General features: G+C 43.7%; 1 protein-coding gene across 1 annotated transcript in view; it reads right to left on the bottom strand.

Annotated features, from left to right (window-relative positions):
* MTPA (mitochondrial poly(A) polymerase) overlaps window positions 1-13,031 on the bottom strand; it is a 42,208-nt gene extending 29,177 nt beyond the window's left edge. Inside the window, exons 1-4 of the mRNA XM_011738328.2 lie at window positions 12,825-13,031; window positions 4,797-4,969; window positions 3,535-3,759; window positions 83-307 (exon numbers count right to left, since the gene is read on the bottom strand). Of these exons, the coding sequence (XP_011736630.2) occupies window positions 83-307; window positions 3,535-3,759; window positions 4,797-4,969; window positions 12,825-12,981 (780 nt within the window). The 5' untranslated portion in view covers window positions 12,982-13,031. The remainder of the gene's footprint in view (window positions 1-82; window positions 308-3,534; window positions 3,760-4,796; window positions 4,970-12,824) is intronic.
* Window positions 13,032-27,984: the final 14,953 nt, after the last annotated feature.

Below are 27,984 nucleotides of genomic sequence, written 5' to 3'. Positions count from 1 at the left end.
CAGTTTTATTAAGTTCAAAGATTTTTCTTTTTCTACTTGCTTAACTTTAAATGATTATAGTGTTCAAGAGAAATAGATTTACCTTGTGAGTGCTGAGGTTTCGGGTTTCATCTAGATCCAAAAACATGTCCAAATCACATCCTAACTTCCCAAAAGTATTGACTGAGGAGCCAAAGGGTCTGACTACGCAGTCCGGAAAATATGCAGCGGCTATGTCTTCAATGAGAGAACAGGTGAGGTATCGGAGCTTAGTGTTCTCCTCTGTTAGTTGGAACTCCTTCAAGAGAGTGTTCAGCTGATCGTCCATCTAGCTAGCCGAAACAAAACCAACAAAATAGAGAAAAAGTACAGGTCATATAAAAGAGTTACCATTTTACTTTGAAAGATTTGGTGGCTTTGGAGACCTAACTTAGAAATATGCAGAGCCTGGTGCGGTGGCTCACACCTGTAACCCCAGCACTTTGGGAGGCTGAGGCTGGTGGATCACCTGAGGCTGGAAGTTCGCGACCAGCCTGACCAACATGGAGAAACCCAATCTCTACTAAAAATACAAAATTAGCCAGGTGTGGTGGCACATGCCTGTAATCCCAGCTACTCAGGAGGCTGAGGCAGGAGAATCGCTTGAACCCAGAAGGCAGAGGTTGTGGTGAGCCAAGAACGCACCATTGCACTCTAGCCTGGGCAACAACAGCAAGACTCTGTCTCAAAAAAAATAGAAATATGCAACATTTTCTTCTTCAGTCTTAAAAGTGGATTAAAAAAAATACTCTTAAAAAACCACCGAGGATGCCAGGCGCAGTGGCTCATGCCTGTAATCCCAATACTTTGGGAGGCTGAGGCGGATCACAGGAGGCCATGAGTTTGAGACTAGCCTGAGCAACACAGCAGGATCTCATCTCTATTTCATTAAAGAAATTATATAATATTTTAAAATTTTTAAAAAGCTCTGAGGAATGCCACTAGCAAAATAAAAGTTGGCTAGAATTAAAACTTTGTAAGCAATGAGTATAAAGTATTGTTTTAAGAAAATGAAAGTAGTAAAGTACTCCAGAAGAGGTTAAAACCACATGTTAAGACATTTTAAACCCAAGGGGATGAAAGATCAATGTTAAAAGGCAAGAAAAACTAGAACTACTCAAGTAATGAAGGCCCAAGACCTCTCAGTTTCTCAGAATAACAATCCTGTCTATCCACTAGAAGACTGGCATTAAAATGATCACATACTGAAACTGTGTACTGGAGTATCTGAAGTGAAAAAAAGCTTCAAATGCTCTTACTTGAAACCAACATTGAAAATATCAACTGGCTGGGCACAGTGGCTCACATCTATAATCCATTGGGAGGCCAAGGTGGGAGGATTGCTTGAGCTCAGGAGTTTGAGACCAGCCTGGGAAACATGATGAAACCCTGACTCTACCAAAAAAAATTCAAAAACTAGCTGGGCATGGTGGAATGCATCTATAGTCCCAACTACTCAGGAGGCTGAGGTGGGAGGGTCACTTGAGTCCAGGAGTTTGAGGCTACAGTGAGCTGAGATTGCACCACTGCACTCCAGCCTGGGCAACAGAGCAAGACACCCTATCAAATAAAATAAAATAAAACAAAATAAAATAAAATAAAACAAAATAAAATAACTGACCTAAGCATTCAACTCAAAAATAATAAAAGAGGCCAGGCTTGGTGGCTCATGCCTATAATCTCAGCACTTTGGGAGGCCAAGGCAGGCAGATCACATGAGATCAGAAGTTCGAGACCAGCCTGGCCAACATGGTGAAACCCCGAATCTACTAAAAATACAAAAAATTAGCCAGGTGTGGTGGCGCATGCTTGTAATCCCTGCTACTTGGAAGGCTGAGGCAAGAGAATCGCTTGAACCTGGGAGGTGGAGGTTGCTGTGAGCCAAGATCACGCCACTGCACTGCAGCCTGGGCAACAACAGCGAAACTCTGTCTCAAAATAATAATAATAATAATAATAATAATAATAATAATAATAGAGAAATAGACTAGAAGCAAAAATTTTCTTATTAGAAAAGTAAACCTTGAAAATAGTATTTTGATAAATAAAGCCATGAGTTGATTCTTTGGAAAGAATCAACTAGCAACTAGCAAGGTCTGGCAAGTCTGAGTAAGAAACACCAAGACAGGTGGGGCGCGGTGGCTCATGCCTGTAATCCCAGCACTTTGGGAGGCCGCAGCGGGTGGATCAAAAGGTCAGGATATCGAGACCATCCTGGCTAACACAGTGCAATCCCGTCTCTACTAAAAATACAAAAAATTAGCCAGGCATGGTGGCAGGCACCTGTAGTCCCAGCTACTCAGGAAGCTGAGGCAGGAGAATGGCGTGAACCTGGGAGGCAGAGCTTGAAGTGAGCTGAGATCGCGCCACTGCACTCCAGCCTGGGCGACAAACCAAGAGTCTGTCTAAAAAAACAAAAACAAAAAACAAAAAAAAAAAACTACCAAGACAAATACAAACAATATTTGAACAGAGAAAAGAGACAGAATCTTGGGCCTGGCATGCTGGCTCACGCCTATAATCCTAGCACTTTGGGAGGCCAAAGTGGGCAGATCACCTGAGGTCAGGAGTTCGAGACCAGCATGGCCAAAGTGGTGAAACCCCGTCACTGCTAAAAATACAAAAGTTAGCTGGGCATGGTGGTGCGTGCCTATAGTCTCAGCTACTCGGGTGGCTGAAGCATGAGAACTGCTTGAACCGGGGAGGAGGTTGCAGTGAGCCAAGATCACGCCACTGCACTCTAGCCTGGGCAACAGAGGGAGACTCCGTCTCAAAATAAAAAAGAGAGAGAGAGAGAATCAGAAAGAAGACATTTTAAAATTGACAGAAAACCATGTACAATTTTATGTCATTATGCTGGAAACAGAAAGAAAACCTAAATTGTTCAAAAGGCCCAAAACTTCAGAAGAATGTGGTTACCTGTGAGTACAAATGGGGCATGGCGGGGAAGGAGCAGACAAGGATTATTATCACTTTTCATTCAACATATCCTGCAGTTTGAATTTTTTAAATACAATCCCATTTATTTATAGAAATACTAAAATTGTAATGAAAATATTAGCACAACAAATGTAATAATGCATTTTTTTAAATACACCTTGACTAAATAGGGTTTATTCTGTGAATGCAAGAATGACTTGACATGAGGAAATCTACAGTGAATCTACAATTCACTACATTAAGACATTAGGAGGGGAAAGAAAAGACATCAGGAGAAAAACCATATATAATTGCAAGATTATATGCCAGTCATCAAGATAATCTCAAATGTCAAAACTCAATATCTACTCAATGTGTTGAGCATGATGACATTCTTAGAAAGCTAGAAATAGAAAAACTCTTTCATCTCATTATGCATCCACCACCACAATTCATCTCCGTAACTCTTTTCACCTTGTAAAACTGAAGATCTATACCCATTAAACAATAATGTAGCTTGAATATTTTATAGGAATCTTTACTGTTCATTAAAAAAAATGCATATTTCTCAAAGTTGAAGTATACCTAAAAACTTACACTTTCTGCATAACAAAGTAATTCACAGAGCTTCCTGTTTGAAGGTGGCAACTGATCACTCAACTGTATGCATGACTGTTCAGAAGTCTGGTTTTTCAACTTCAGACTGAGGAAACGTGATCTGAATGGAATTGCAGTCTCCATGGCCATGCTTGGAGTACGAGTTCCATTTTGCAGTGAACCTACACTTTCCTTTCGGCAAAATTCTACAACAGCATAGAGACCCTATACCAAAAACATAAGAAAAAACAGAACACATTTCACAATATATCTAACATACTATTTTAGCTCATATTTTAAAACAATTATAATGCTACAAAATATCAAGTTTTTAAAATTTACAAATGATATGATTCTAACACAGCATTGGTTTTACTCAATTTAAGTAGATTAAGAAAAGGAACACTGGGCCGGGCACAGTGGCTCACATCTGTAATTCCAGCACTTTGGGAGGTAGAGGTGGGCAGATTACCTGAGGTCAGCAGTTCGAGACCAGCCTGGCCAACATGGTGAAACCCTGCCTCTACTAAAAATACAAAAATTAGCTAGAAGTAGTGGCAGGTGTCTGTAAGTCCAGCTAATTGGGAGGCTGAGGCAGAAGAATCGCTTGAACCCAGAAGACAGGGGTTGCAATGACCCGAGATCATGCCACTGCACTCCAGCATGGACGACAGAGTGACTCTATCTCAAAAAAAAAAAAAAAAAAAAGAAAGAAAGAAAGAAAAGAAAAGGAACCTTAAAACAATGTTAGTTAAGAGAAGCTGAAGAGACTGAAAAGAATGAAGCAGAAAAACCCAAAGGCAAAACAAAGATCCCCTCCCACTGGCCTTCATCTGCAAGTTAAAGGGACTCTCTAAAGTATTCAAGCTGGGCGTGGAGGTGCAGGACTGTAGTCCCAGCTACTCCAGAGGCAGGAGGATCACCTGAGCCTAGGAGTCAAGGCTGTAGTGCACTATGATCCTACCTGCCAACAGCCACCACACTGCAGCACAGGCAACAGAGTTGGACCCCATCTCTTAAAATTAAGCATCCAAATAATGAAATCAGTCATAAATGACTTATAATCCTAAAATACTGCTATAAGAATTTGTAGTCTCATACGGAAAACAAAACTCATTAAAGAAATCCAGATAAGGAAGGTGCAGTATATCAAAGAGAACCTAACTATCATATTGCAAAAGGCAACAGCAAAGAACAACTAATAGAGACCTCCACCCTTGAAAAGCATAAACGTTAAGTTAGATTGTTTTTCAAATACTTACAAAGCTTTCATAGAAGAAATGATTATTAATAGGTCCATGTTGGGATAAATATTTAAGAAACTTGTTTTCACTGATTTTCTCTGGACAACGTATTAAAACAGTCCGCTGTGCCTGTTCTCGTCTTTCATTTTGCATCTCAGAGAATCTCTTTCTAGGAATCTTGTCTTCAAAGCCTATGAATGAGACAAAAACATTTCCACCACACGCACACACATAAAATTTTTAAAATATTTTGATAAGGTGTTTTAAAGACTTTATATAGGACTAAAACCAACTTCACCTAATCTATTCTTTTTCTCTTCCTTTATAAGGGTTAAACTATACTACAGTAGTCCCCCCATTACCCACAGGGGTTATGTCCCAAGATGCCCGTAAATACCTAAAACCTTGGATATTACCAAGCCCTATATATACAATGTTTTATCCTATATATAAATTAGGCACAGTAAGCGATTAATAACAATGGGCCAGGCTTGGTGGCTCATGCCTGTAATACCAGAACTTTGGGAGGCTGAGGTGGGTGGATCACCTGAGGTCAGCAGTTCAAGATCAGCCTGGCCAACATGGTGAAACCTCATCTGTACTAAAGACACAAAAATTAGCCGGGCATGGTGGCGCACGCCTGTAGTCCCAGCTACTTGGGAGGCTGAGACAGAAGAATCACTTGAAACCAGGTGGCCGACACTGCAGTGAGCCGAGATTGCATCACTGCACTCCAGCCTGGGCAACAGAGCAAGACTCTGTCTCAAAAAAGAGAGAGAGAGAGAGAGAGATTAACAACAACTAATAATGAAATAGAACAATTCTAACAATACACTGTAATAAAAGTTATATGAATGTGGTCTCCCTCTCTCAAAATATCATATCGTACTGTGTTCACCTATTTGTGGACCACGGTTGACTGTGAGGAACTGAAACTTGGACAATGGAAACACAGATGAGGTGGAATTACTGCACTTTCAGTGTTCGTTTGGCTACTCTCCCATGACTACTATTAAAACTGCCCACTTTCTCTGTTTTGATTTACTACGCTTGATGCAAAGTGCTGAAAACGGAGTTCCACAAAACTTTAAAAACAAAACTGGGAAAGTAAAATCACTTATTTAATACTTACACAAATAAGCACATACAAAATTGTGCAAATTGTAACATTCCAAAGACTAAAAGAAATTATTACAAGGCTGATTGTAACGAGACAATGAGCTTGGAAATTTGGTGTTTTGAAGTAAGCTATTAAGGCGTTTTTCGTTCTCAAGGGTCTCCATCTGGCTCAAACAATTAACAATGAGTTACCAACTATCATGTGCTCTGTATCAGGGAAATCAAAGAATTTAAAACCTAGCTGCTGCCCATGAAGAGCTCATTGATAATTTCACTAACAAAAGAAAGAGGCTAGGAGTTTTACAATCACAGGGAATCAAGACAAGAATTGTGACAGTCAAGAATTAAATATTAATAACCCACTAGCCATGATGGGAAGGCCAACAAATGAACTAAGCATAGAGAGAAAAAAATTATTCAAGTTCTAAGAGAGTATTAAAGCGCAAACCTGAATGTTAACAACTAAATTCCCCCAAGATTTTAACTTCCAGTTAAGTAGTTTAAGGTGTTTCTTTAAAAAGTCTGGAATGGTAGACTCTAGAGATCATAAACCACCAAGTCTGATATCAATACCCTTAACAAGGCCAGACGCGGTGGCTCACGCCTGTAATCACAGCACTTTGGGAGGTCGAGGTAGGCGGATCACCTGAGGTCGTGAGTTGAGACCAGCCTGGCCAAATTAGCCAGGCGTGGTGGCGTGTGCCTGTAGTCCCAGCTACTTGGGAGGCTGCGACAGGAGAATCACTTGAACCCGTGAGGTTGCAGTGAGCCGGGATTGCACCATTGCACTCCAGGCTGGGTGACAGAGGGAGACTCTATCTTAAAACAACAACAACAACAACAACAACCTTAAAATTCCAAAGAAATTAAATAGAACAGGAAATGTAAATGATGGATAGAAATCAGCAGAAACTTTTAGTCTCATTTTCTTCAAAAAGGCTATGAAACTGATGGATCAAGGAAATACTCCAAGCCCACTATCTTATTATTTTTTTTTTTAAAGAGACAAGGTCTCCCTCTGTCACTCAGGCTGGAGTGCAGTGGCACACTCCCGGCTCACTGCAATCTCTGCCTCCCAGGTTCAAGTGATTCTCGTGCCTCAACCTCCCCAGTAGCTGGAATTACAGGCATGCGCCACCACGCCCAGCTAATTTTTGTATGTTTAGTAGAGACGGGGTTTCCCCATGTTGGTCAGGCTGGTCTTGAACTCTTGACCTCAAGCAATCCTCCCTCCTTGGACTCCCAAAGTGCTGAAATTACAGGCGTGACACCACCACACCAAGCCTGAAAATACAGCTTTTAACTATGCGCCTTCGCCTCCACTCCCAATGACAATTCTTTAACATCAATCTCTTATTTCAGGCCTGTATCACAATAATCTGACTCCCAAACTAGTCTCATTCACTCCAGTTTTGTTTTTCTCAAGCTATCCTCCACATAACTGCCAAAGTGTTCTTTATAAAATGGTCTTTTTTTTTTTTTTAAGTCTTATTCTTTGGCTTCTCTGCTTAAATCCTTTAATGATTTCCCCACTGCCTTTAAGATCACATCTAAACTCCATAGCATGACTATAAAGTGCTTGCACCATGTCCCATCTCCCCTCTTTCATGTCACTTATACCATTTCTTTCTGTTGCACTTTTCACATATGGTACTATACACACACAATACTATCACATGCTCTGAACTATCTATGTCTTCTTCCTTCTGGTTGGAATGCCCACCTTCTCATTTTCTGTCTGGCAAACTCCCATTCATCCTTCAAATCTTGCTCAGGTCTGTGAAGACTTCTGACTCTCCATGGCAGAATCTCTTCCACCTCTGTATTACCTTACTTTAACAACTATGAAAGAATGTAATTCATAGTGTTATATTTATTTAACAATATGGAAAAATACTTTTTTCCATATTGAGGACAGAGGCTATTCTTTTCAATCAGACCTCAGTCTACCAACTGTCCTTCCTCCAAGTCGTCCTTATTTCCTTCTCTTATGCTATAGGCTTTGCCTAGACCACCTTACTACTTTTTCAGTTGTGACTGACACCTACACACTCTTGTCTCTCATTTTTTACTGAGTCTAAACTGATGTCCAACTGCTTAATGCAAAAGTAAAGTCGAACAGTGTAGAATTTTCTTTTTTCTTTTTATTTTTTATTTTTCAGACAGAGTCTCGCTCTGTTGCCCAGGCTGGAGTGCAGTGGTGTGATCTCGGCTCACCGCAATCTCTGCCTCTGGGGTTCAAGCAATTCTCCTGCTTCAGCCTCCTGAGTAGCTGGGATTACAGGCACATACCACTGCACCAGGCTAATTTTTGTATTTTTAGTAGAGAAGGGGTTTCACTATGTTGGCCCGGCTGATCTTGAACTCCTGACCTCAGGTGATCCTCCTGCCTCGGCCTCCCAAAGAGCTGGGATTACAAGTGTGAGCCACGGTGCCCAACCCAAACAGTGTAGAATTTTCTAAAGTAGAAGCATAAATCCTCTCCCAGTCCTCTTACCCTAACAGCCAACCATTAAGTTGTGATACTTACCTTTTCAGACATTTTCAAGGTATATGTAAACATATACGCTCGTATCCATAGATACACATCTTTTACACAACTGAAATCTTACTATATATTCTGCAACATGTTGTAAGATATTTAATATACTGGGGACATTTTCCCATATCAGAAAATACATATTTACTTTATTTCTTTTAAAAATTACATACTCTTAAATATGTATTTATCATAGTTTAGCCAAATCTCTACTGATAAATATTTAGGTGGTTTACCACTTTTTCACTATTATAAACAACACTGTAATGTCATCTGTATGCAATGTCTCTGCACATTTATGCAAATATGTCCCTGCAGGTGGACTGCCAGCAAAGAGCAGGGATTACATTTGAGAATGAGATAGAAAAGTTTCATTAAAAAAATGGAGCATTGTGCTTGAGAAGATGAAAAAGGCAGAATCTAAAGCCTTAAACAACAGTAGGTTAAGAATGATGTAGACACAATGACAAAGTTGTGAAGGCGGGAACAGAAAGTTGAGGTAATTTATTGCCTCACCAAAGGTTTATCAAATCTATAACAAATTAAAATGAAGAACTAGTAAGTGCTAATATTTTATCACAGATTGAATGTGCAATGTTCTTGATAATACAATATGGTAAGCACAAACTAACATTAAGAAAGGACTGAATAGGCCAGGTGCAGTGGCTCATGCCTATAATCCCAGCACTTTGGGAGGCCAGGGAGGGTGGATCGCTTGAGGTCAGAAGTTCGAGACCAGCCTGGCCAACATGGTGAAATCCCATCTCTACTAAAAATACAAACAAGCCAAGTGTGGTAACCACGCCTGTAATCCCAACGGGATTATCGCTTGGAGGCAGAGGTTGCACTGAGCCGAGATAGCACCACTGCACTCCAGCCTGGGCTACTGAGAGACTCCTTCTCAAAATAAAAATAAAAATAAAAATAAAAGACGGAATACCATCCTGTATTTAGAATTAAAAACAAAATAAAGATGCATGCACATAATGGGGGAAAAACTAACCTAGCATAGTTTTATAAAAGAGGCCTGAAAGTTTGATGCATCAAAGGAATGTCTTAACTTCTGGATTGAGGATAGAAAGAGAATGAATTCATATAAAGAACATCAGGCCTTATTATGACAAATGTTTTTAAAAATCCAAATTTAAGGGGTAATAGCACCTCTTTGCTACTTACTAATCAGGCCTACTTACTAATCAGAACATATGGAGTATATGTTCTGCTCTGGACGTAATGGATATGAAAGATATTAACAAGCCAGACAGCAACCAGAGAGGAATAACAAAAAGTCTAGAAACTCTAATACAGTTACTACAAATAAAAGAGGATTTACAGTCTGGGAAAAAATAATAAGAATCTGAGAGCTGAGCACTGGCTTTAAACATAATACATAGCATCTTCTCTTAATAGTTTTCCAAGCACTGTCACTCTTCTGAAATGCACAATAACCTTTTAAGATAGACAGGGTAGGTATCACTGCAGGTGAAAAAACTGCCCAAAGTCAAACACCTAATAAGCTGGGTAGCCTCCTGCAGTTTAGCTGTTGTTTGTTTGGCTGCTGGCATCCAAACAACAGCTAAACCTGTTCAGGTAACAGTTCTGGTAACAGCACACCCCTGCGAGTAAAAAACCACTCTATGTGGTTGTTGTGGAACTGTCACACTTACCCTCCGCCCCATGAGATAGGGATTATCAGACTATTTTGGACACCTCCTCTTCATCCAAAGGGTGGGCATGTGATCAATCAGAAGTTGCAAGCATGGGAACGGGGAGCTGCTGGTGACCATCACCTCCACCATTAACATCCCATGTAGAGGCCGGGCGCGGTGGCTCAAGCCTGTAATCCCAGCACTTTGGGAGGCCGAGACGGGCGGATCACGAGGTCAGGAGATCGAGACCATCCTGGCTAACACGGTGAAACCCCGTCTCTACTAAGAAATACAAAAAACTAGCCGGGCGAGGTGGCGGGCGCCTGTAGTCCCAGCTACTCGGGAGGCTGAGGCCGGAGAATGGCGTGAACCCGGGAGGCGGAGCTTGCAGTGAACTGAGATCCGGCCACTGCACTCCAGCCTGGGCTACAGAGCGAGACTCCGTCTCAAAAAAAAAAAAAAAAACAAAAAAAACAAACAAAAAAAACATCCCATGTAGAAGAGCCCAAGACTGTAAGGCCACCAAAAATAGCTAAGGAAAATGAAAATACCTCACACTGACCATGTCAATCCAATTGACCTTAAAGTATAATATATGTCTTTTTCCGGAGTTTGGTTACACAGATTGGTATAGTCTCCCTTTTCTACTTAAGCTATTTTGAGTTATTTTCTGTTACCTGTATCAGAAAGAATCCTGAATAATACACTACATACTCTTTTTCTCTTTCTACTACAGCTCTTTCCACTACTCACACGAAACCTATGTCAAAACTGAACAATGTGGAAACGGGAAATTAACAGATTTTAGCTCACCATAAATATTTTTCAACCATTAGAGCCTGACCAAAAATGGAATTGACTGATTTATGAAACAATGTTCCTTATTGCTATAAACTGTTACTAGGAATGTTTTGGTAATGAATCTGCACACTGAATGAAAAACTGAACTGGATTATTTCTCAGTTTCCTTCCCATTATAAAATTACATGCTTCTAGGTGAGTATAAGGTGTAGTTACCTGTCCTTTATTAAAATGGTGAAGACATCCAAATGAGCATTTTGTTATTTGTTATTTCCTGCAAGAATCCCTGAATATTTAGTCATATTATTCTAATGATACAAAATGAAACATTTCCTTAAAAAAGAAAAAAAAAAAACAGCAAAGCTACAGTAAATGAAGAGTACAGCCTTGGAATTATAAGTGGGTTTTACTGGCTGGGTGTGGTGGCTCACGCCTGTAATCCCAGCACTTCAGGAGGTCAAGGCAGGCAGATCACCCGAGTACTGGAGTTCAAGATCAGCCTGGCTGGCATGGTGAAACCCTGTCTCTACTAAAAACACAAAAATTAGCCAGGCGTGGTGCCACGTGCCTGTAATCCCAGCTACTCGGGAGGCTGAGGCAGGAGAATCACTTGAACCCGGGAGGCCGAGGTTGCAGAGCCCAGATCTTGTGATTGCATTCCAGCCTGGGTGACAGAGGAAGACTTCGTCCCGGAAAAGAAAAAAAAAAAAGTAGGTTTTTTATACTTTTGCCACCGAATAGCTGAGTTTAGCTTCAACTACTTAAGCTACCGTTGGACTACCCTGTTCTCTCATCTATAAAATGGAATGACAGTATTTTCTTACACACCTAGGCTACGGGGTTGTTTCATGTATCAAAGTGTATATGAACACACTCTCAAATATAAACTCCCATACAAATGTTAAATTACAATAGCTTTTTTGGCAGAATCCATACTCAGATTTTCAGCGTTACTTAGAAATTTTCAACAGAAGTAGCTTCCACTAAATACAATCCAATCAATATTTCAATTAAGTATTTTATAAAGATTTCTCACTGCCTGTCAATGTAAGTCTTTTATACAGTCTGATAAAGACACCAGTTTATTTTAGGGAAAAAAATAGCTCCAAGGAATCGTAGAAATCAACACATTTTGTTTAATAATTTGACTAAACGTCTAAATTAACTGAGCTAGTGACCTTGCCTAAGCTATTTACCTCTTTGAGCCATTTTCTACATCTGTAAAATGGACACAGTGATATATTACTTGCAAGATTGTTTTAAGAACTGTAAATAGAATACACAAGCTCTTGAGTCACAAGAGAAGTTCAATAACACCGGCTTCTCAATACACAAAGAAGCACATAAATGTAGAGCGAACGCGGGACAACAGCCTGTTGTAGTGAATTCAAATCTGTTAACAGATTGATTTGGTTCAAAATGGCCAAAAATAATAAAGTAAACGGCAGTACATTATTAGGCAGAACCCCATGTCTAGGAACCAGGAAGCCTCTTGATTCATCAGGCTACACTGTAACTCGGCCTCCAGCAACAACTTAATGTATCAAAATCAGAAATATACGTAAATGATGCAACGACTGGCTCAGATGTGTAGCATTACTATCATTGGGAACACTATTTCGTCAAACTGTAAAGTGCTGGCAAAAACTGGGTTCCTGATCTGAATTTCATGGAAGTCTAAACAATTCCATTACTGTACACAGGAGTCGCCCCGAAGAAACATCACACATCTCACTTCTGCCTCAGCAACAGCGGCGACCCTGGGTTCCCCTAGAGAGATCAGAGGAGAGGAGGACAGGACACAGCCCCACTCTCTTGCCAAAGGGTCCACGGCCGTTTCCACAGGCCACGTGTTCCCCCGTGATCCCAGACTCTTCCCCCTTCCTCGCCCGCTGTGGGAAGGAGCTACAGAGCAAACCGAGGCCACGGCGCCATCACCTGTCTCCACGCTCCCTGAAGGCTGCTCGTCCCTCCTGAGGTCTTCGGCCACAGTTCCTGGGCAACTCAAAAGTCTGAGGATAGGCCGCTGGACTCGAGTTCTTCTCTGGGCACACAGGTGCAAACGGGTCAAGAGCCCCACGCCGGGAACCGCCATGGTTAAAAGCACGAGCGCGAAGCTGAAAGGTCAGCGCGTTTTCGCGCATGCGCCCGGGGGGGAGGGGCAAAAGAAATGGGAAGCCTCGAGGGTCAAACTACGCGAAAGAAGTTCGGTTTTAGCGGAAGAAAGGAAATTGAAGCCGAAAAGAAGATGCCTGAGCTTTCAGGCATGGTTTACTTCCACAGTCGTACAGTTTACCAAATGAGAAGCTCCATAGAAGGAGCGCGCCAAGTACTCTTGTAAATAGCGTCATGAAAATAGAGCCAGAGCCCGGGGCGGTGGCTCATGCCTGTAATCCCAGCACTTTGGGAGGCTGAGGCGGGTGGATCAGCTGACGTCAGGAGTTCGAGACCAGCCTGGCTAACATGGCGAAATCTTGTGTCTACTAAAAAATACAAAAAAAAAAAAAAAAAAAAAAAAAAAAAAAATTAGCTGGGGGTGATGACACGCCTGTAATCCCAGCTACTTGGGAGGCTGAGGCACGAGAATCACTTGAACCCGGGAGGCGAAGGTTGCACTGAGCCGAGATCGCGCCACTGCACTTAAGCCTGTGCAACAGAGCTTGACCCTGTCTCCAGAAAAAAACAAACAAACAAAGTTAAAATAATGGAAAGGCTTTTAACCTCTGAAAGGGGCACCAGGAGCAAGCAGGGCATCATCTTTTCCCTTGAACCATGTGAGGACATTTTACAACCTCTGCCAATATGCCTCGATTCAAATTAAAATTCAAGTGGTTTTGCCAGCCCCTCCTCCAAGTGAGAAGTAGGTACCTCATCTTAAAGGCATAGGAAAGGCATTGGAGAGGACTGGTTCAGTCTTCTCATTTTGAACATGAGAAAGTGGGGCACAGATCAGACAAGGACTGGCTATAGGTCACATCTGGGGAGTCAAAGCTTAAAGTCAGAGCGCTGCCCTCGATTCAAGGCTCTTCCTCAGTGCCTGTGTCGTAACCAGTGGCCCTTGCTCGGGTGCCTGGGAAAAGGACATACCAAACAATGCAGAGAAACCTGCAACTGAAGGCAGCCCCCCCGGGGTACACACTGCTGCTGGAGGCGAAAGGAAAGCAAGGGGCCTCGCAATCGGAGTGTGAGAGAGGACAAACCAGCACTGGAACTGACTAGCCAGCTCTGTGTTAGCGTGGTGCTATTGCCTTGCAGCTATTTTCTTTTTTAATCATCTCAACAACTCTGGTTGATTAAACCCATTTCATGGATGAGAACACGGAGGCTCAGAAACAGTAAGTAACTAAGGTGGCCTCATTAGAAGTTGGCTGTGCTGGCTGGGTGTGGTGGCTCACACCTGTAATCCCAGAACTTTGGGAGGCCAAGGCAGGAGGATCACCTAAGGTCAGGATTTTGAGACCAGCCTGGCCAACAAAGTGAAACCCTGTCTCTACTAAAAATACAAACATTAGCCAGGTGTGGTGGTGGGCACCTGTAATCCCAACTACTTGGGAGGCTGAGGCAGGAGAATCACTTGAACCCAGGAGGCAGAGGTTGCAGTGAGCGAAGATTGTGCCACTGCCCGCCAGCCTGGCAACCGAGCAAGACTCTGTTTCAAAAAAAAGAAAGTTGGCGGTGCCATTTGACCCCAGGTTGGTCCCCAGATCCTGGGCCTTCCACTCGGACACATACTCAAGGCCACCCTCAGGCCACACAGAGTCCTGCCACTCCCACATGGATGTTGAAGAATCTCGAAGTTAGGTAGAAGTATATTTTATTTTGACACTTCCAAGGAAAGCCCTATGTAAACAATGAGTTTGGGGATGGATGTGAGGACTTTTTTTGTGTGTGTGTGGGATATTTAATCCCTTTAGCAGAATATAATGTTCTCCAGCCACTTGGCAGTAGCTACTTTTTTGTTTGTTTGTTTGTTTGTTTGAGACAGAGTCTTGCTTTGTCACTCAGGCTGGAGTGCAATAGTGCAATCTTGGCTCACTGCATCATCCGCCTCCTGGGTTCAAGCAATTCTCCTGTCTCAGCCTCCCAAGTAGTTGGGATTACAGGCACCTGCCATCATGCCTGGCCAATGTTTGCATTTTTATAGAGATGGGTTTTCACCATGTTGCCCAGGCTGGTCTTGACCTTCTGAACTCAGGTGATCCACCTGCCTCGGCCTCCCAAAATGTTGGGATTACAGGCATGAGCCACTACACCCAGCCAGAAGTAGCTATTTTTATAGAACTATTCTGTTATTAGGTATTACTTCTAGCTCACTGGCCTGCATCTTCCAGAAAAGAAAACTTTGCATTTAATGTTTAAAATGAAATAAATGCTTATCTTTATAAGGTTGATATGGTTTGCATTTGTGTCCCCACCAAATCCATGTTAAGATGTAATCCCCAGGGCTGGCTGTGCAGCCTGATGGAAGGTGTTTGGATCATGGGGCTGGATCCCTCATCAGTGTCTTAGCGCCATCCCCTTGGTGATAACTGGATGTGTTCTCTGAAACCTGGTTGTTTAAAAGCATGTGGCACTTCCCCTCCATCTTGCTCCCACTTGCTCCATGTGACTTGCCTGCTCCCCCTTTGCCTTCTGTCATGATTGTAAGCTCCCTGAGGCTTCCTCAGAAGCAGATGCCAGTGTCATGCGTCCTGTACAGCCTGCAAAACCATGAGCCAATTAAACCTCTTTTCTTTGTAAATTACCCAGCCTCAGATTTTTTTTTTTTTTTTATAGCAATGCAGGAAGGGCCTAATGCAAAGATGTACTGTTTTGTTTTGTTTTCAAGCTAAGGTATATTGTTTATGCCTTATTACAGATTTGAGGGATATCAGAAACTGGGGGGTGCTGTAAGCCCAGCAAGGGGAGGAATATTCTATGGCTTCAAGCCTGGGCTCTCCTGCATATGGGGTTTCACAATGGGAATGGTGCTTAATGTATTCAACTAATACCTTATTTGTAGACATCTGTATCATTTTCAGCTTTTAAAATATGATCAGCTGCATTGTAGCCAATATCCCCAGGTAAGTCTTAGCTGATGTACAACTTTATTTCCTTATAATAAAATACTAGAAGTTACTGGTCAGATTTAAGATGTTCAATACAAATTGCTCTCTAGAAAATTTGCTCCAGTTTACCTTCAGACAACCGTTATGAAAGGCTTATTTTTCCAAACCCTCATGGACATGGCTTGGAAACCATGAGGAATACCTTCATAAAGTGGGAATACCCACACTGACATACTTCATTATATAAAAATCAAAACTTCTGTGTGTTGCAAAACACCAGAAAAAACACATGAAAAGACAGAAGAAATTATTGAGAAAAATCATATCCATGGTTTCCAAATCTCATGTGTCCCCACCAAATCTCATGTTGAATTCTAATCCCTAATGTTGGAGATAGGGCCGGCTGGGAAGTAATTGGATCACAGGGGCAGATTTCCCATGAATGGTTTAGCAACATCCCCTTGGTACTGTCCGCATGATTGTGAGTGAGTTATCATGAAATCTGGTCATTTAAAAGTGTGGCACCTGCCCCCTCACTCTTGCTCCTGCTCCCACCGCGTGAGACGTCTCACTCCCCCATCGCCTTCCACCATGACTGTAAGCTTCCTGAGGCCTTCCCAGCAGCTGAGCAGATGCCAGCCTCATGCTTCCTGTACAGCCTGTGGAACTGTGAGCCAATTAAACCTCTTTTCTTTAGAAATTCCCCAGTCTCAGATATTTCTTTATAGCAATGTGAGAATGGACTGATACACTCACTAACACTGAGTTTGCTTTTTCTTTTATATTATTACTAGATAAATATTATTTTATATATTCATTGCCCGTTTGTATTTTTTCTCTTCTGATTGCTGGTGTACTTCCTTGACTCATTTTTTTCTATTACTGTGTTTGTCTTTTTCCCATTTGTTGATGAGTACCTTCATATAGTGGGAATACTCACACTGATATACTTAATTATATAAAAATCAAAACTTCTGTGTGTTCCAAAACACCAGAAAAACAAATGAAAAGACAGAAGAAATTATTGAGAAAAACACATTTACGATGAATAGAACAATTTTTCTTTCTACCTTCTGTACAGTACTGAGCATCACGCTTAGAAAGTCCTTCATAATCCCCAAGATCATGGAAATACTCATTTCTTTTTTTGTTATTTCTTAGTTTGTTAGTATGTTTATAGTTTTATTTGTTAACATCTTTACAACCACTGGAATTAGTTTCTGGCATGAAGTTTAAAGCAGTAATAACTTTAACTTGATTTTTTCCCAGGCAGTTAATGAATTATTCAAACTTATTGAATAATTCTTCGCTCAATGGGGTGTTAACGCCACCTTTATCACATGCTAAAAAGTATGTTCTTATAAAAATTCAGATTTGTTTCTGGACTTCCTATTCTGTTCCATGATCTGTGATCTTTTTTAAATTCTAAAACTCTCCCTATTCCAACAAGGGCTCCCAAATTCTCAGAAATAGAGTTTGCATTGCTTTGGTGATCTGTGTTCATATTCTTATCTCTTATGTTAGACTCTGAGTTCCCTGAGGGACGGGAAGTCTCAGTCCTCTTTGTACCCTGAGAGCCAAGTGTGGTGTAATGAAGGGAGGGCAAAACAGCACATGGGGAAATGAGGAAGCCCCAGGATTAGGGTTGCCAGATTGAGCAAATAAAATAGGCAGTTAACCTACAATATCAGATAAACCACAAATAGTTTTTGTATGTGTATGTTCTTTGCAATATTTGGGATATACTTCTCCTAAAAGTTATCCAGACATCTCCACTGAAACACTCATCCTCCTCAGACCTCGAACCTCCACCTACCTTGAGATCCAAGCTGGAAAACCAGGAATGCATCTTTTACATGCCAAGTGCCGCAAGTGACACAGGCTCAAGTTAGAAGGCACCCAACAGGCTGAGCATGAGAGTGGCAAATATGACCTTCCACGCTTACAGAGGCAGCGTCCCAGGCCAAGAATGAGCTGACTCACTGCTGTTCCTCCAAAAGCCCCCCCTCAACCCCCTGCACCCTGCCCCATGTCCCTGGTCCCCAGGGGCCCTGACCTGAGTGGGGCAGGGCAGACACTGTATGATCCTACAGCTGACTGTTCATCGTCGCTAATCTTTCCTTCTCATGTAAAAGAAAAGCAGGGCTCTCCTCTGATGCTACCCAGCATGTGATACCTGCCTGGACACACCCCGTAGGCACTCAAGCCTTGCTGGGGAGTCAGTCATTCTGTTTCTCGTGGCTTTTTGTTGTTGTTGTTGTTGGTTGTTTTTGAGACAGAGTCTCGCTGTCTCACCCAGGCTGGAGTGCAATGGTGAGATCTCGGCTTACCTCTGCCTTCCAGGTTCAAGCAATTCTCCTGCCTCAGCCTCCCAAGTAGCTGTGATTACAGGCACCCACCACCATGCCTGGCTAACTTTTTGCATTTTTAGTAGAGATGGAGTTTCACCATGTTGGCCAGGTTGGTCTCGAACTCCTGACCTCAGGTGATCCACCAGCCTTGGCCTCCCAAAGTGCTGGGATTACAGGCGTGAGCCACCGCACCCAAACCTCTCATGTTTATCCATACACTTCCACAGGGGTTGCAAGCCTACACAGCCTATGCACTTGGTCCAAATGGCCCCTAGTTTGTGTCAGGCACAGTGCTAAGTATTGGGGTTACAATGGTGAACGAAAACCAACCTGGCCCTTAATGTCATGGAGCTTACAGTCTAGTTAGGGAGATGACCATAAATCACATGAGCAAAAATGTTTTCATTGAAAAGGTATAAGGAGATATAGGAGGGTATATTGAGGGTCCTAATCTGATGGCGTGGGCAGTCAACACCCCAAATGAGGAATATTTGAGAAGGCATTCACTGTCAAAGAGAAGTGCTTCTGGCAGAGAGAACAGCATGTGCAAAGGTCCTGAAGTAGGTGGGAGAGTGCCTCAGGGATCTGAGGTGAGTGAGAGAGTGAGAGAGAAAGAGCAAAGCAAGAGGAGGCTGCAGAGGCAGGCAGGGGCCAGATCCGGCAGGCCACTGGTGAGTCAAGGCCATTGCAGAATTTAGCAAGAGAGTCACTTAGCTCGGGGGAGGGTGGTTAACCTGTGAGGAGAAGCAGGGCTCTTAGCCACAGAGAGAGTGAGGAGAAGGAGCAGAAGCAAGAGAGCTAAAGCTGAGAACTCAAAGGACCAAGGGAGATGCTACAGGGCCGGCTCACAGAGGTGGGGCAGAAGGCAGTCACTTGTTGCCCAGCTTTCTCTCATTTCAGTCTCAAAAGGATCCCACCTGCTAGGGGGAACTTTCCCCACTTTGCAGGGTAACCAAATCAGATCCTTTCCTAAAATCACAGAGCTGGGACGTGAATGCAGGTCTGTGTAACTATAAAGCTCACACTCTCCTCTCTCCCAAAAGCCCCACTTCTGCCTCCTGATCCCTGGGCTGATGAGTTTACATCGAGGCCTATAGCCAAAAAGAGGGCTCAGAGATTCCCCAGCACGGGAGGAAAGTGGCTGGGTGGGAGGGCTAATTCTCAATTCTTGTAGTTCTCCCAGAGCCTGGAGCCTGGGGGAATACGGGGAAAGCAAGGCAGACACACATGGAGACAGCAAAGGGCAGTGTTTCTCAACTTTGGCTACATGTTGCCATCATCAGGTGAGCTCTGAAAACTCTCGGTGCCCAGGCTGTCCCCCAACCAATTAGCTCAGAATCCCTAGGGTGGGGCTTGGGCTCTAGAGCCTGTGGGGAGCTGGGTGTGTGTTCAGGCCAATTGCTTCTCTCTGTGCCTCAATGTTCCAGGTACCGTTAGAGGGACTGAGATCCTGGGGATTCCTGGAGCCTGGCTGCATGGCCTGGCCAACTGATGCCCTTGTGTTCTCCATGGCAGGCCAGCAAGGCTGAGGAGAATGCCTCCGACAGCTTCATGCACCCCACGGACCCCACTGCTGGAGCGGCAAATGGATACCACCCAGAACCTGGTGGACTCCTACATGGCCATTGTCAACAAGAACTTACTGGACCTCATGGTTGGTCTCATGCCTGAGACCCCCATGCACATTATGATCAACAACATGCATGCACTGCCTCATGGGGGAAAGGGTCTCCTGTGGCACTGGGGATGCAGGTGGCCATGTTGGCCTGGGGGAAACGCCGACCAGCCCTATGAGACCAGGTCCAGGAAGGGAGGTACCGTCCAGACCAGAGCTGTCCCATAGAAATATAACATGGGACTGAGCACAGTGGCCCATGCCTGTAATCCCAGCACTTTGGAAGGCTAAGGCGGGAGGATCACTTGAGCCCAAGAGTTTGAGACCACCCTAGGCAACGTAGTGAGACCTGCTATCTACACAAAATTTTTAAAAATAGCTGGGCTTGGTGCCTGTAGTCCTAGTGACTCAACAGGCTGACATTGGAGGATCGCTTTGAGCCCAGGAGGTTGAGGCTGCAGTGAGCGGTGATCTCACCCATTGTACTCCAGCCTGGCGACAGAGTGAGATCCTATCTCCAAAAACAATTTAGGAAAAGCTGAGTAGACAGATGTCCTGGTGGCATCATAGGTCCTAGGTCCCCTCCCAGATCTGTGACCTTGGACAGGTGACTTTTCCTCTGGACCTCAGTGTCCTCATCTGAATGAAAAAAGGCAGTGGGGAGGCAGATCTTCGAGTCTAAGCAGTGTAGAAGCCGCATCTGAAAAGCCATACTCAGGGCTCCAAGTCCAGCACACAGTCCCAGCAGGGCCCGATGCGGCGGCCAAGGTGGCACAGGCCATTGGGTCCCAACCTCCTTCCCTTTTTGCCCACTCCCGGACCAAGGAGTTCATATTCTCAGAGCTGCTGGCCAACCTGTACTCATGTGGGGACCAGAACGCACTGATGGAGGAGTTGGCAGAGCAGGCATAGCAGCTTGATGAGATGCTGTGCATGCAACACATGCTGAAGGAGGCACTCAGCATCATCAGTGACATCAGCACAAACACCATCAGCATGGTCATGGGGTCCCGTGGATGACTCCTGGCTGCAGGTGCAGAGCGTCCCGGCTGGACGCAGGTACCAGGGCTGAACCCCACAGCCCCACAGCCCACCAGCCTCCATGGCTAAGCCTGGGGTCTCTTGGAACTGACCCCGTGCCCAAGCTGGCAGGCATGGGTGCTTTCTGGAACTATCAGAGAGGGCAGAGAGCTCATGGTTTATGGGGTAGGGGCTGGGAACTTGGAGGGGATTGTGTGTGTGGCTGGACTCGGAGGCGGCCAGAGACCTATGAACGTCATCCTGGGCACACCTGTCATGCAGTCTGAGTCATGCTGGCAGGGCAGGGCATCCAGCTCCCAGCCTGGGAGTGCAGAGCAGGGGTGATAGTCAGGGTCCCACCTCCTCTATCTGTCGGCAATCCAGTGGTGATCTAGGATAAAATCTTGAGAGCCCCATACACATGGTCATCCCACAACACACCTCACAGGCCAGGCAGGGACACACAGCCCCCTTCCCTCCCTTCCGGGTACCATCATAGCTGCTAGCATGTGACTGAAGGCAGGGTCCCTGGCTCCCGCTGAAGCACTATCGCCAGCCAGCGGGCTCATGCACCTTGGCCTGTTGCTCCTAGGGGTCACCTATGCTATTCAGCCAAGGGGACCACAGTGCCTGCTGGCCCAGCTGAGCTCCGCCCTGTGAGTCCACCTGCCTTCCCTGCCATGGACTCTCCCTCTTCTGCTTTTACCAGCGGGAAGGGCCCAGTCTCACCTATGCAACCTGCAGCCCCCCAACCAGCTGAGGCTCCTCTCTTAGACTTATAAGTCTATGGCCAGTGGCATCCAGCTGCCTGTTCTCCCTGCCTCCCCCAGGGTCCCTTCAGAGGGTCCTGGGCTTTCTGACCCCCAGAGGGGCCTCAGGTGCACCCTTCAGCCATCCTTCCCTTTTAGCTTCACGACCCCGGTTCAAGCAGTGTTCTTTCTCTTTCAGGCCTGGTGGCTGTTGTGTGGGGTTCCCCAAGATGAGAGGCGGCCCTGGACCAGTGGGTTGGAAGACAGGGTGACCAGAGAAGAGGGAAGCTGGAGGGGGTTGAGCATTGGTCTGAACTGTGGGTGCACTGCCTGGGTGCAGTGGGAGAGGCCAGCGTGTGTAGAGTGTGGAGGGCCACCACAGCCCCCAGGACCTAGCTGTGAAGCTCCGGCTCCTCCCTCCATCTTCCTCCCCTTTCCCTTCCAGCCCCTCTTTTCCAGGAACCTTGCCACACCCACACCCACGCCCTCCCCTCCCCATCCCTCCCACAGCTGCTGTGGCTTTGCCGCTGCTCTGCGCTTGCCTCACCAGCTGTCTGCTCACTTTTCTCCCGTTTTCTCTCTGCTTGCTCTCCAACTACCAGCCAATCAGATCAGGCAAATCCGTCCCATCCTGAGAGCCTCAGGCCCCACTTCAACCTCTAAACAGATCCCTCCTCTTCTCAGAGACCTCCCTTTCCAAGCCTGCCTGGGCGGCTGTTCTGTGACTTGACAGTGGCTCCCCCAGCCCCAAAGCTAGCCCCCTTCATCTGTGACTTAGTCTGTTGTAGTGGAGAGCTGACACATCCAGCTGTGACTGTCGCTGAAAACTTGTGCTCCCTCTGTGGTGTGCCCCTGCCCTGTTCTATAAATATCTATAAATAGGCTGGGCACGGTGGCTCACGCCTGTAATCCCAGCACTTTGGGAGGCTGAGGCAGGCGGATCACAAGGTCAGGAGTTTGAGACCAGCCTGGCCAATATGGTGAAATCCCGTCTCTACTAAAATTACAAAAATTAGCTGGGTGTGGTGGCAGGTGCCTGTAGTCCAAGCTACTCGGCAGGCTGAGGCAGGAGAATTGCTTGAACCCGGGAGGCAGAGGTTGCAGTGAGCCAAGATCATGCCACTGCGCTCTAGCCTGGGCAACAGAGAGAAACTCCGTCTCAAAAAAAAGAGAGAAAGAAAGAAAAAAAAATACTCATATGTATATATGTATTTATAGATTATATATATATGTATTTATACACACACATACACACACACATACACCTACACCTGGTCAACTGCCTCACCTCTAGTGCAGGGAATCAGTCAGTGTGCTGTCCCTGTGGAGTCTTGTGGCCCAACAAAAGAAAGCTGTCCCCTGACATTGCCCCTCCACAGTGCGCCACCTCCAGTGAGCCTTCCTGTCATGCCCAGCCTGTGGACAGCCAGCCCCCGCCATCCCTCCTGCTCCCCACCAAGCATGGGGATGCTGTGCAGGCAGCTGTGTGGTCTGACAGTATCTGCCAGTTCTGCTGTCCCTCAGCTGAGAATAAAACCCATTTCTGGATGACAGGGAATGTATCCTCTGCTGGCTGTGTTCTCTGTGGAGCTCTGGGGAAGGGAAAGTTCAAGCCACTTCTAGGGTGCTGTTGGGAGCTGTTAGGAACAGATTTTGGCCCAAAATCTGGCCAAAAACTGGCCCCCAAACTGGCCATAAACAAAATCTCTGCAGCACTGTGACAAGTTCGTGATGGCCATGACTCCCATGCTAGAAGGTTGTGGATTTACCGGAATGAGGGCAAGGAGCACCTGGCCCACCTGGGGCAGAAAACCGCTTAAAGGCATTCCTAAACCACAAACAATAAATAGCACGAGCCATCTGTGCCTTAAGGACATGCTCCTGCTGCAGATAACTGGGCAAACCCATCCCTTTATTTCAGCCCATCCCTTTGTTTCCCGTAAGGAATACTTTTAATTAATCTATAATCTATAGAAACAATGCTTATGACTGGCTTGCTGTTACTAAAAACATGGGTAAATCTCTGTTCGAGGCTCTCAGCTCTGAAGGCTGAGACCCCTGAGACTCCACACCTCAATATTTGTGTGTGTGTGTCTTTAATTCCTCTAGCGCCGCTGGGTTAGGGTCTCCCCAACCGAGCTGGTCTCGGCAGGGAGTGGTGAAAAGGCCACACCCTTTCCAAGGGACACTTTTCCTGGAAAGCCCCTGGAGCTTAGGTGGCTCTTATCCTGGGAAGCCGGCTCTGGCCACTAGAGGGCAGGACCATGAACTCAGCCTGGAGGGAGCCTGTGGGGCAGCTGGCACTCTGGAGGAACAGACAGAACAGGCCACCAGGTGCAGACAGGAAAGGGGGCCAAGGGGACGGAACGGAAGACGCCTGGGCTGGATGGAAGTCAGTGTCCTTGGATGTTGGTACTTGCCTTCCTGGTCACCACTAGATCAAGCTTCTGAGCCTGTTGGCTGTCAGGGCCGGACTGTGACCCATAGGTGTCATGGCAGTCCCCGTGAAATCCCCCAGGTGTCACCAGGCAGCTTACAGGTAACAGGCCTGGAAGGTCCCAACAGCCCAGCTGGACATGCTCAGACACTTTGGGGCTTCTCGTTCAGTGGCACAAACTCCAGGACCCAGTGAGGGAAACAGGAACACACCAAGCCAAGCAGTATGGCTAAATCCATTTATTCCAAAATAAAAAGCAAAATAAACAGGAGTCACATCACCAGGGAGCCATGACCCCATCCCCACCTCCTTCCTCTGTCCTGTGCTATTAATAAATAAGTTTCCTAGCCACAAATCATTATTAGAACCTCCTCCCCATATACCAGCTCCAACCTCTGCTAGGTACAATACAGGAGATGGCCCTACACCCCAGAATATACAAAACGTTACACAGATACAACATGTACACTGGGGAAGGGGGGCCACCCCGGCAGCCTGTGCCCTCATCTAGTCTACGGTTAGCCCCACTGTCCTGCCTCAGCTGTGCCTCGAATGAGAAGATGGGAGCCTGCCTAAGGGAAAAGTTGTTTCGGTGAGAATAAGGAGGCCATTAGGCCTCTTCCAAACCAACCAACTCCACCAGCCTCTGGCTCTTAAATAACAATCATCGTCATCCGGAAATTTAAGGACTCAGCCCTGGCCAAGGTGGCAAAGGGTCTGTTTGTTTCCCCCATTAAACAGGGGTGTTGTCTTGCTACCCTAATGGTAAAGGGGTGACTGGGAAGGGGTGGTAAGGATGTGGTGGGGGTGGAGACTCCAGCCTCACTTCTCCAGGCTTTGCTGACAGGGGCCTGCTTTTATTTATTTTTATTTGTATTGTTATTGTTTATTTTTTATTTATTGTTTATTTTTTATTTATTGTTATTGTTTATTTTTATTTTTATTGTTTTTAATCCCATAACTTCTTTTTCATAACCTTTTTTATAACTTTTCATAAGACTTTTTTCTGCTTTTTTTCCACAATTTTTTTTGCCACAACTTTTCCACAATATTTTTTATCCCATAACTTTTTCATCTCATAACATTTTCAATCCCATAACTTTTTGTTAGTTTCTGTTCTTTTAATAAACACACTTGCATAGTTATATTACAATTTTGTAAAAATAAAAACAGATTATCTCATGCCAAGCGTGCCCAGCATTTGCAGTCTCAATTCCTTTAATACTATAGTTTTCAAGACACACAAAATAAAATGTTAAGGCAAAAACAGCCCTTTGCAATAATTTAATAATTTATTACATTACAGTAGCATCACAGCAGCAGTCAATAATACCAATTAACGCAAACGTCTTTCAGTATTTCCATTATACATTCTGTTTACAAGAATTCATAAGTTGGTAAAAGTCATTCTAAGAAAACTTGGCAAATAAAGCTTTGGACTGGAGTTGGCATTTCTTTCTCTACCTCCACCCCCCTGGCCCCAACCCTTTTCTTTCTTTTAAACCATAGTATTCATATTTTAAAATGTTTTAACTAATTTCAAAACACTAAGATAGCAGTTACATTTTTTAATAGTTATATTATTTTAAAATGACTCTTTAAGATAAAGTTTTAGAGAAACTATGCTATGTGGATAGGGCTGATTTACATTTTCAAATTTTCTAAAAATCAGCTTTGGTTTTAGAACTGGTATTTTTCATTTCTGGAAAACCTATCATGTTTAATCAAATATTTTAAAAATGATTTTCATATATTGCAATCTTTAAATAGGTATTTTGATTCTTCCTACAGAAATTCAAATTTTTTCAGTTGAACTCACATTTTAAACTGCTATGTTTCTGATGAACTCTAACCTTCTAATGTTGCCTTCTAAGCAAATTGAAAGCTGCCTTATACTGAGTGAGGCAGAGAATACTTGATTGAATGAGGTATTGCAAAAGACTGCAGGCACTTTGAAGAAAGACTCAAGTTATTGTCATACAATTTTCATTCTCTTTAGCTTTTTCTTAAATATATGACAAAATACCTACACAGAATGGTATTTCCATTAATACAATAAATTTATTTTCCAGACTGACATCCAGCTTAAATATGCCAGTAAGTGATTTAATCTATAGGTACCCGAGGAACACATTATTGTTAGATTGGTTACAGATGCTAAATGCTATCTGAGGGTCATTCCCAGTCATTTATATTTATCAGGGTAAAAGTGAAGTGATTTGAACTATAAAAATACCTTTGAAATAATTTACCAATGTATTAGATAAACCCAGTTTCAGAATTATAAAGAAAAAATGTTAGATCAAGTAAGGTGGCTAATTAACAGTGATACATACAATTTCTAGCCCAGGGGTTTAAAATGAACGTAAAGTAACTGTCTTTAAACTGAACTCAAAGAATGCAAAAGTGGCAAGTTAAGAAAACAAAAAGCAAGAACAGGACTTTAAGTCCATTTTAAACCCTTGGGCTAGAAATTGTACCGCTGTTAATTAGCCACATTATTTGGTCTAACATTTTTTCTTTATGATTCTGAAACTGGGTTTATCTAATACATTGATAAACTTATGCAATTTGGAAGAGTCAGTTGAAGTCACAAGGACCCAATATTTGCACTCTTTCAGTAAATGCAGGCAAATCTGTAATTCCATCTGTAAAATTGTATTATTGCTCTCCTATTAATGTCATATTTATAAAAGAATCATGAGGATGCCAAATGCTAAAAATGGAGATGGTCTAGTAACTAGAAATCTCCACCCCAGGGAGCTCACATACATATCTCCCTACATCCTAATAATGTGATGTATTTTGGAACGCAGACATTAGGACTTCATGAAGTTTAACTGTCGATTCTTTCCCAAGCATTATGAAGTCATACATTTAGGCAATGTATAACTGAAATAATTCATTCATAATGTATAGGCATATTCACATAAATACTGCACAAAATATATCTCTAAATGAAACTGAAAGGTATAAATATATTTCACTCTTTGTAAAGAACTTTGTGAGGAAATATAACTCTGCTTTTCTTGATAATGCTTAGACATTCACAAACAGTAGACTTCAGTTTGTAAACATTTTAAGTTGCATAAACTTCCCCTTGATTTTCAAATATGGTATAATACTGTCTACTAAAACTCCTTTTTGTTTCAACTAAGTACTCTTGCATGTATTAGTTTATAATAATGTTTGTTATTATTTTTTAAAGTGTTTACCATTCAAGGAAAAGAAGTAAATTCCTATGTCAGAGTCTTTAACCAATGTGGTTGAAGACTAGGTATTAGCCAGAGAGGTCTAGATGGTAAAATCAATCTTCTAGCCTCAAAAAAGCTCCATGAACAGAGAGGAATGCCAGGTGTCACACAGCTTTCCTTCACTCTAATTCATTCTTGACTAGAGCCTGTATGCCTGTTTCAGGGACATTTAAACTCTTAAAGAATTTCTTATAATCTTTACTAAATACCTTAAGAAGAATGCCAACCAGTGCCCTTTTGTTTTCTGGGACATGCAGTCATGTGATTGAAACAGGTAACATGAACTCTGACTTTAAAATGTATTATAGATATAGATGCTCTAAGCTTGGAAAGGTTTTCCACATCCACAGTCAATGATGGAAGCCTTTCATTTCTCAGAAATAATCCCTTTTTAGATCATCAAAAAAGGGTACAACGGCCGCAGCTCATGATGCAATATCCTCATGAGCCCAGAGCACATACAAATCCTAAGGGAACTACCATAGTACAGCGCTCACTCTTGGCACCGGAACAACCGAAACATACTCTATTCTGCACACACCTGCCAAAGCAGGCCATTTTCCTCCTCTGTGAGATTTTAAAAGCTCCCCAAAATGTTATTACTCCCATCCCCAAGACACAGAA

Source organism: Macaca nemestrina, chromosome 9, assembly GCF_043159975.1.
Source record: "Macaca nemestrina isolate mMacNem1 chromosome 9, mMacNem.hap1, whole genome shotgun sequence".
Lineage (NCBI taxonomy): Eukaryota > Metazoa > Chordata > Mammalia > Primates > Cercopithecidae > Macaca > Macaca nemestrina.
This window is presented reverse-complemented; position numbering and strand designations above follow the sequence as displayed.